Source organism: Conger conger, chromosome 3, assembly GCF_963514075.1.
Source record: "Conger conger chromosome 3, fConCon1.1, whole genome shotgun sequence".
NCBI classification, from domain to species: Eukaryota; Metazoa; Chordata; class Actinopteri; order Anguilliformes; family Congridae; genus Conger; species Conger conger.
Window position 1 is genome coordinate 14,386,691 of NC_083762.1, and position 10,537 is coordinate 14,397,227.

At 42.5% G+C, this 10,537-nt stretch overlaps 1 protein-coding gene across 1 annotated transcript; it reads left to right on the forward strand.

Moving 5' to 3' along the window:
- The first annotated feature begins 337 nt into the window (after positions 1 to 337).
- On the forward strand, positions 338 to 4,389 carry LOC133123246 (uncharacterized). Its single transcript, XM_061233586.1, has 5 exons — positions 338 to 448; positions 1,518 to 1,779; positions 3,011 to 3,364; positions 3,436 to 3,543; positions 4,379 to 4,389. The coding sequence occupies exons 1-5, from the start codon at positions 338 to 340 to the stop codon at positions 4,387 to 4,389; spliced, it is 846 nt and encodes a 281-aa protein (XP_061089570.1).
- The last annotated feature ends 6,148 nt before the right edge of the window (positions 4,390 to 10,537 follow it).

Consider the following 10,537-nt stretch of genomic DNA (forward strand, 5'->3'; position numbering starts at 1 on the left):
TTGCTGGTGGATGTGGAGCCACTAGTTTTTTTGGTTAAAATACTAAACTAAATGCTGTTCTTGTCCTCTGAATTGATCTTCTTCTAATGAAGTTGTTATGGTACATTTTCAGTCAGAAAAAAGGCAATCAAAACCAATCACGGATTCATAAATGACAAAACAAGTAGATTTAGTTTCAAGGTTATACAGCCTGAGTTCAATAGCCAGCAAACAGAAGTAACACAGACAAGGCAGTGAAGGCGACAGGCGCTGGTCAGAAACTGGGAAGACAGGGCACTGCAGAGCAGACAGAACAAGGTCCAGAGCCAGCGAGAGTTGAAACCAAGAAGTCAGTCCAATGGGGCAGGAACGGGGAAGGAGCGGGAAGGAGGAAAGGAGGCTGACTGCTGGAGAGAGGAGGGGTAAGGAACCGGGAACACAGGAGCAGGACACAGGAACACAGGAGCAGGTAAGCTGTGCGCAGGAACAGCTAAATCGTGACACAGGACACAGGAAACAGGAAACAGGAGAAACCGCTGGAGAGTATGGCAAGCAGGAAGCAGGGCACATAACAATCTGGCAGGGAACAGAAGGAAACAGACAGACTATATACACACGTAACGAGACACAATGGGATTCAGGTGAGTGTGATTACACATTAGGAAACACGTAACAGGTGCAGGGGGTGTGACTGGGAAACATAATCTGGGCAAACGGAAACATAAAACGGAACAAGAACTATAGTAATACATAGAAAAGCAGTAACAAGGAAACAAACTGTGAAAAAGGGGCAGGGGACGTGACACAAGGTTACATTGTCTGAGTTAATTCCCAAACCCTGATACTTTGTGATAAGGCAGGTACAAAATGGAGTCAGTGGAATGTCCTGGTAGGGGTCACGTATCACGGATTGAAATGCAGTTTCCAATGTGTGATTATACTCCATGTACTGTAAACTATTTCAAACTTTATGCAGATTTCAACATGTTTACAAAACGTAATGAACAAATGTATTATTGTTAACAGATTGTTAACCAGGATGGTCTGTTATGAACAAATTCTCCTTTACAATGACGACCTGACTGTTTTTTGATTTTTTTGCCTGTTGCACTGAGAGGGTTTTTTTGTGGATCTTCATCACATAGTAATCTGTTTGAACAACCAATAAAAACTGCCCCTGACTTGTGACCTCCTACTGGAAAATGATCAGCTCAAGTCCTCCTACTCTGTACACTTTGAGTTTTACAGTGCAGGGTACAACAGGGTCTCAACCAGAGGAGAGACTCAAGGACAGAAGAGCTCAGATACAGCGATGGCAGCCCTCTGTGTTATTCTTGTGTTTTTCAGCAAAGTGTGTAAGTTTATTACTATTATTACCTTATCAGCCAGTTCCTCAGTATTTTCATTTCCAGTGAAGTTGAAATATTGCTTTCTGTTGTATTTCAGATGGCCATCTTGGAAGCATAGTTCAACCTAACACACTGGTGACAGCTCAGCTTGGAGACACCGTGACTCTCCCATGTTTATTATATCTTGAGAAAGAAGCGCCAAATTTCAGCTGGATAAAACAATATATTGGACAGAAGCCTCAGATATTAGCAAGGATATGGAACTATCAAACAGAAGCTACATTTTTCAATGAGTTTAAAAACAGTAAACGTCTCAGTGCTAAGACAGCAAATGAGACCTTTAACCTGACTGTCTCACATGTAGAGCTGTCAGATTCAGCCACATACTACTGCGCTATTATACGTTTCAGAGAGACGAGCTTTGGAGATGGAACTACTTTAATGGTGCTGGGTAAATATGAAACTTAATTCCTTTTTCCAAAGCCTATTGTAATTGTAAATCGTCATTCTATAGCAGGGGTAACACAAACCGTCTTTCTGATGCAACCATTACACACCCCACACGTAAAAGTTGAAGCTATTGGTACATTTATTTGAAGAAAGCCACTTGAAGAATAGCAGTACCTGTGCTTTTTCCGCTAAAATAAAAAAAGAAAGTTATTATATAGAAAAGAAAGATATTATATATATTGTTAAAGACTGAATGCAACATCAAAAGAGAAACCATTACCAACTTCAAGCCTGTAGGATCATTTGATCATTTACATTATGTTAATAACTATAGAAAACAAAACCAAGCCATTGTCATTGCCAAATAACTAAAATCTTGTAGCTTTTACATTTTTTAACAATTAAAAAAGCAGGTACAAGCTTCACTGTATCTTGGTGATCATTTTCCTTGAGATATTAACTGTTTTTGCAATGGTGGAAAACATGATTGTACAAACTATCAACTAAAATGCAATAGTTGTGCAGTTAACAACCTTAGTACATAGTGGTGCTTTTTTATTTTTTATATTATCATTTATAGTGTCCAATGGACAATATAGTGCTGGATTTTCACTCAGACAAAATGCATTTGCTGATGCTTAACTAGTGGTAAAGAGAGGGGCAACAGCCTTATCTTACAGTTATCGCTCACCTCTTCGGCATCTTCTACTCCTCCACTTGTAAGCCCCCCCCTCAACTGTCAGTTGCTTTACAGTTTTAACCTTTCATGTTTTTTGTGTCTGAGATTCTGAGATTATAGACTGGGGGCTGTTCCATCACTGGTGCAACTCTAGTTTTTAGCTTTAAATTTGAGCGGTAAACTGTTGTAAAATTGAAGCAGTCGACACAAATGGAAGAACTCTCCTTTTGGCTGGCATGGTAAAGAATGCACACTCATCTAATCTTGTTTAATTACACATTATATTGACAAAATGTATAGATAAGAGATTTATAATTTAATAATAACAATAATTGACACTGATAATTGCATTGATCCTGTACCCATAGACAAATCATTCTTATGGGAACAACAAAAAATGCAATTAACAGTATAGATGTGAAAATGAAAAACAGGCCTTAGTACATCTTAACCTGTATAACCTGAAATACTACAAGTCATATCTATGGAAACCTACAGAACAGCCCCCAAGGGGCAACTTGTATTGATTGTAATGAGTGCTAACTTTTGACAGGGCCAGAGTCCCAGAGCAGGACAGTAGTGCTGCAGCAGCCCGAGTCTGAGTCAGTGCAGCCAGGAGACTCTGTGACTCTGCAGTGTACAGTACACACTGAGACCTGTGCAGGAGAACACAGTGTGCACTGGTTCAGACCGGGCTCAGGAGAGTCCCCTCCAGGAATCATTCACACCCATGGACACAGGAGTGATGAGTGCCAGAGGAGCTCTGGGACTGTGTCTCCCACACAGAGCTGTGTCTACAACTTCCCCAAGAGGAACCTCAGCCTCTCTGATGCTGGGACTTACTACTGTGCTCTGGCCACCTATGGGGAGATCCTGTTTGGGAATGGGACCAAGCTGGACTTTAAGGGTAGGAACAACACAGTCACATTTGCATCCAGTTGCATTTGTGCAAACTGAATTTTGCTACTAAAATATCAGGAAATGATGTCCTCCCGCTTTATTGCTTGGTGGGAGCTTTGGCATTGAGTGTGATCCTAAACATCATCCTCGCTCTGAGCAAGAGAAAAAACAGTGAGAACTGCCAAGGTAAGAGACCAATTAATCAATGTGCGGTATAAGTCAATGGATGTAAAAAAAAGAAACTTATTTACAATATTTTTTTTTTTGTAAAATGAAATCAGACTAGTCTGACACCTACAAGATCATAAAAATACTCAACATCTTAAAGCATCCCTGCACAGCTGTAAAATGACATCGCAAAAAGTTACTTTTAGGTTGGTGCACTGAATACATTTACATTTTAGTCATTTAGCAGATGCTTTTAATCCAAAGCAACTTAAAGTGCATAGGTTCTCAACAAGTTAAAAACATCAAATCATAAGTGCAAAATTTTTTTATGGTAAACGGTTGGCATTGATATAGCACCTTCATCCAAAGCGCTGTACAATTGATGTTTCTCATTCACCCGTTCATACACATACTCACACACCAACGGCAATTGGCTGCCGTGCAACTTGTAGCAACTTGCCTTCCTGCCGTGGTGAATATAATTAGCTGTATGAATAACTACCACCACTACTGAAACGACTACTATGAATAATAATAAAAAAATATATTAATGATAATAATCAAGCAGAAGAAGAAAAATAACTGCTTTCTTATTTGAATATACACCATAAAAAGACACTTCAAATTATTTTAATGAACCTTCAGCGGTTTCTTTCTAATCTTCCTCAAACAGGGGCTGCCTCAAGCCAAGTGTCCAGAACAGACTTGAAGAGTAAACAGGTACAAATGCTGTATTATGTTGTGAAATTATCTTTTTTTTACTAAAATATACCATTCCTGTGGTGAATATTAAATGATAATGAGAAGGAGGAATAATCATAATATATGCGCTGTGTCATGCGTTTCCTTTTAGCATCAAGATAAAGCGATGAATTACGCTGCTTTGACTTTTACCACCAAGAAACCCAAAGTGAGGAGGAAGAAGAGGGAGGAAGAGAGAGAAACGGTTTATTCAGGTGTGACATTTAAAGACCACGAGTGAAGCTTTCCATCAAAATTCATCTTCGTCACAAGAATGATCACAATTTATCAAACCTGTCCTCCTTCGCATTGGTGCAGATTACATTATAAGTAAACTGTAAATTTGCCAGAAAAAAATGAAAGAGTCTCTTGGAGCTGTGCTTATTCTTAAATGCTTTTTCAAATAAACAAATGAAAACTTCAAAAATTGAAATGCAGTGGTGTCCAAAAGTTTCGGCACCCAGGTCAATTGCATCTCTTGTTGATTTTATGAGTGAAAAGTAGTTTAATTCTAGTTTTACTATTACCTAGCAGAGGGCAGCTGAGAGTTTTTTCTTGCTACAATTTAAGATTTTTATTCAGGCTAGGAAGGATTTTGTTGGTTGGTGCTCCACTGCAAAGCATCTTTATATTATTACATTATTGGCATTTGGCAGACGCTCTCATCCAGAGCGACGTACAGTTGATTCGATTAAGCAGGAGACAATCCTCCCCTGGAGCAAAATGCTCTATGTAAATAAAAAGTGATATATTTCTACAAAGTTTAATGCTGAATTATTTGTTATGGTAAACTTTGTTCATGCTTTTTTGTTTGATATTTCTATTGATCAGACAATCAGGGTACATACATAATTCCTATCACAATCCACCTTACTGTATAAATACTGTCAAGTTTTACAGGGATATTTACTCCACAGACAGCAGAGAGGCATGTGGAGATAATATATCTTTGCACATCCACACCAGCACGTCTGGCATACAGTGCAAAATCTGCCACTTCTAAGCCAGGGTCACTGTGAATCTGTGTACTCTTCTGCATGTTTTACTGAACATGCTTTCTGAAGACAAGGCCTCCTGCAGCCAGAGCCCTCTCTGTACCTTCAATAGCCAAAGCACTTCCTGTATGCACAGCGACAGCTTTCTTGTGTCGTCAGTTATCAATGATGCGCAGTGTGTTTTAGGAGAACTGGACGCATTTTCTGACTGAATGACTCAGTAGCAGATACCTTCCTGTGTTCACAGGGGCTTACAATCTAGAGAACAAGGAGAGAGTAAGGCCTTCCCCAGAATGGACTTTAGTAAAGTATTTACCTTAGAGAGCTGAGCATGATTATAACATCCTTTGACTTCTACTCTACCTGTGCAAAATTACTGGTATAAGACTGGTATAATGGCCATCACACATAAATAAGATGTCAAACATTTCATTTGCATGTTATTTTAGTGTTAATACATTTCTACATGTTTTTGAACATACTCTTGATTGCATTTCATACATTGAACTATAACACATAAAGAAATGTCACAGAGTCAAACTCATTAGACTGAATAAACAAGCACATACTGTTCTCAGCTAAGCCAACTGGTCTTTCACTCTAGGATAACTTATATCAGTGATATACGAGATTGTGAAACAGTGTGTCTGCCATTGGTGTAACTTTGATTCCAGATGTGTGCGACACTTCAAAAATAAATCCTGCTTCTTGCTAGCTCATAGAAACTGCAACAAAACATTTAAATTCACACATTTATAAAAACTCTGACCTAAACCCCCATAAGAGCAAGCCTAGAGCACAAGTGGCAAGAAAAAACTCCCTGCTGACAGAAGTTCATTCCAAGGAGCATGATTCTGGTTGCTTGGATGGATCCAGACTGAAGGGGGAGCCCATCCCCCCCAGTCCTTCTGCTGACTGTCTTCTCTTCACCTAAATTCATATTATTTTCAGAAAATCTCCCAAAAATACACAGTACATTTTAATGGTTTTTAGGATGATCTGGAGAGAGAATCTGACTATTTGACTAAATGCCACCCTAGAAAAATGGTGACAGTAAAAAAAGCAGGCAGTAAATGTCACATGGACATACCTATTGCTGATACACTGCCTGTGTTGAGATCAAGTGTACTCTTGATTGAATTTGATACATTGAAGCATAACAGCTTCAAAAATGCTTCAAAAAAGCCCCAGCACAAGCAGTTATAAGAGACTGCTATCAAGAAATAATGTGTCTGCCGTTGGGGTAAGGGTGTCGGCATAAATTAACTTGTTTCTAAAAAGATCATAGAAACTGACAGAAATCTTTTACACACAGCTCTCTTTTTCATCAGTAGTACAATGTGTTTGTCCGTTTCAGACTGTTCTGTTGTGGTGACAGGGGAGGTTCAGTTATTTTCCACCCACAGCCTTATATATTCAGCTTTACTCAGACCAGAGCTACACAGGAAGACTGACCTGCAGCACAGAGCTGTGTTCACACCTCCCTCTCTCAGCACTGAAACCACACTGGCACTCCCCCCTCATGCCTCAGACCACCTTTCCATTTTTCAACTGTCTCGAAAAGAGCGGCTTTAAAACACTACACAAACAACATTTCAAAATACAAATAATGAAAAATCTGTTCCTGCACAAATTGTGCTTAAATTCTAGTGACAAAAGATTGGTATTGCCCTCTATAATTAATGAGGGCTTTTAACTTTAATATTCTGTATTCATCATCATTCACATGTTTTCTTCTAAAATGTGTGCAATGTAAAACTTTTCAGAATGACACTATTTTGGTCTGATTATGCTGTTTTAGAGAAATGTTTTAAGCTTGTGTGCATCCTTCAGATTTCTGATATACTGCGTGCAATGATGAATATCACTCATCATATCAATATCTCTCTCTCTCTCTCTATGAATCCCTCCCCCTATTTCGACGCAGACTAAAAACACACCTTATCAAACCGTACCTTAGTCCTCCCTCCTGATCCCCCCCACCTTTCCGATATCAAAAAATAAAATTAAAATAAAATTGCACTTACAATGACTGTATTTTTTGTTTAGAACAGCACTTCATATGTATTTTACTAGATATGGATGTGATGCTTTATCTTGTGCAAGAACCTATGCACTTGTAAGTCGCTTTGGATTAAAAGCGTCTGCCAAATGACAAAATGTAAAATGTAAATGTCTCTCGCTCTCTCTCTCTCTCTCTCTCTCTCTCTCTCTCTATGTATGCTCTTTTCAGATGAACATTAATTACACAATTTTTTTAAGTTCAACTGCAATCGTGAATCTTTGATATCCTTATGGAATTAATTGAGACAGGGCCAGTGAGATGAAAGAGGAAGTCCCCTTAATGGGGCCATTGTGCTTTGTCACGGACAAACTGCATTATGGGTAGCATTTATGAAGTTATTTCTGTTTCATTGATTATGCTTATTCAGAAAATGCTACACTTTTGAATTATGATTAAAAATCATGAAACTAAATACACACAGGTAGACCTGTAAACCAGCGTGTTAATGCAAATATGTAATCAGCCAATCCTGGGGCAGCAACTAAATGCATAAAAGCATGCATTGAATGGTGTGAAAAACATCCACTGAGCAGTAGTACTGCGGGGTGGAACTTACACATTGTTAATGAGAGAGGTCAGTGGAGAAAGGCCAGGAAGGTCACCACTCACATGAGAATAGTAGCATGCAGAAGAGCATCTCTGAATACACAACGCATCATACCTCTAAGTGGTAGGCTACAGCAGCAAAAGACCTAAAAGTCTAAAAGCTAAGTCTAAAATGCCTAATAAAGTGCCAGCAATATTTCATATCAAACTCTTTATTTAAATCAGTAGGTTTTTCAAAGGCATCAGATTAAGGAGGAGCCAACAACACATATGGCTTCCTCCTCTTCCTTTCCACAGCAGGGACATTCAGAAACACGGATAGTGCCTGCAGGACCAGGAGAAACTTCAGCACCCTGCTCCTCAAGCCGGGACAGCCCACTTTCAGACACAAAACCCAGGGATCACATGTCAAGAAATGCGTTTGTCCCATTTAAACTCTTATGTTCTTGGGAAAGAATGGGGTCCTTACCATTCAATCAAGACCCAGGTGCCCAAAGTGAACTTTCATACATGTCCAGTGGCAGTGATGCAGGTGCAGCGCCACCAGGGCCCCTGGTTTGGGAGGGGCCATAAGCACTGGGGCCCCTGGTTTGGGAGGGGCCATTGGCACTGGGGCCCCTGGTTTGGGAGGGGCCATAAGCACTGGGGCCCCTGGTTTGGGAGGGGCCATTGGCACTGGGGCACCTGGTTTGGGAGGGGCCATAAGCACTGGGGCACCTGGTTTGGGAGGGCCCGTGGGCACTGGGGCCCCTGGTTTGGGAGGGGCCATAGGCACTGGGGCCCCTGGTTTGGGAGGGGCCATAAGCACTGGGGCCCCTGGTTTGAGAGGGGCCATAAGCACTGGGGCCCCTGGTTTGGGAGGGGCCATAGGCACTGGGGCACCTGGTTTGGGAGGGCCCGTGGGCACTGGGGCCCCTGGTTTGGGAGGGCCCACGGGCACTGGGGCTCATCTTAACTAGCTGCCAGCACTGTACATGTCATTACATTACATTACATTATTGGCATTTGGCAGACGCTCTTATCCAGAGCGACGTACAACAAAGTGCATACCCATAACCAGGGATAAGTTCGCTGAAAGACCCTAGAGGGAAGGACAATTTCAATTGCTACCTGTACAACAAAGATAAGGACGAGGGCCTTTTTTTTTTTTTTTTTTTTTTTTTTTTTTTGAGAACAAAGAAACAAACAAACAGAGCAAAAGTGACCAAACTTAACTATCCAAACACTGCTTACCTAGCCAACTAAAAATACCGATACACAAAACAAGCCACAGAGACAACAATTAAGGTTCACAGGGAGGTAGGGAGGGATGGGGAGAGGTGCTGCTTGAAGAGGTGTGTCTTCAGCTTGCGCTTGAAGGTGGGGAGAGATTCTACAGTTCTGACCTCAACGGGGTGTTCGTTCCACCACTGTGGAGCCAGAACAGACAGTAGTCGTGAGCGTGATGTGGAGGTTCGGAGAGGGGGAGGTGCCAAGCGGCCTGTGGAGGGTGAACGAAGAGGTCTGGCAGGGGTGTAGGGTCTGATGATTTTTTGTAGATAAGCTGGGGAAGACCCTTTAACTGCTTGGAAGGCTAGCACCAATGTTTTGAATTTGATGCGAGCCATGACAGGCAGCCAGTGGAGGGAAGTAAGCAGGGGGGTGACGTGTGAGTATTTGGGAAGGTTGAAGACCAGACGAGCTGCTGCATTCTGGATGAGTTGTGGGGTCTGATGGCAGACGCTGGGAGGCCGGCCAAGAGGGAATTGCAGTAGTCCAGGCGGGACAGAACCATCGCTTGGACCAGGAGCTGGGTTGAGTAGGGGGTGAGAAAGGGGCGGATTCTCCGTATGTTGTATAGGAAGAACCTGCATGACCGGGTCACCGCCACAATGTTCTCGGAGAGGGACAGTCTGCTGTCCATCACCACGCCGAGGTTCCTTGCACTGGGTGACGGCGTGAGTGTGGTATCCTCGAGGGAAATGGAGAGATCCAGATGGGCAGAGGTTTTAGCAGGGATGAATATCATTTCAGTCTTGCCTGGGTTGAGCTTTAGATGGTGGTTGTCCATCCAGCTCTGGATGTCCCTCAAGCAAGCAGAGATACGGGCTGAAACCTGCGTATCAGACGGCGGGAACGAGACGAAGAGTTGGGTATCGTCCGCGTAGCAGTGGTAGGATAGCCCATGTGCAGTGATCACAGGGCCAAGGGAGCGAGTGTAAAGAGAAAAAAGAAGCGGGCCTAGGACTGAGCCCTGGGGAACTCCTGTGGCGAGGGGCCGAGGTGTCGATACCGAACCAGCCCAGGCAACCTGGAAGGAGCGACCAGAGAGGTAGGACTCAATCCAGTCCAGGGCTGTGCCACAGATGCCCGTTGCCGACAGGGCAGACAGGAGGATGGAGTGATCCACAGTGTCGAAGGCAGCAGAGAGATCTAGAAGAATGAGGACAGAGGAGAGGGAGGCTGCTCGTGCGGTATGGAGTGACTCACTGGCGGAGAGGAGCACAGTCTCTGTCGAGTGGCCCGATCTGAAGAAGAGATACCGGACAGTAGTTCTGGATGATGGAGGGATCCAGAGTAGGTTTTTTTAGCAGTGGAGTGATGTGGGCCCTCTTGGAGGATGCCGGAAAACAGCCGGAAGACAGGGAGGAGTTGACAAGGGAGGTGACAAATGGGAGAATGTCAG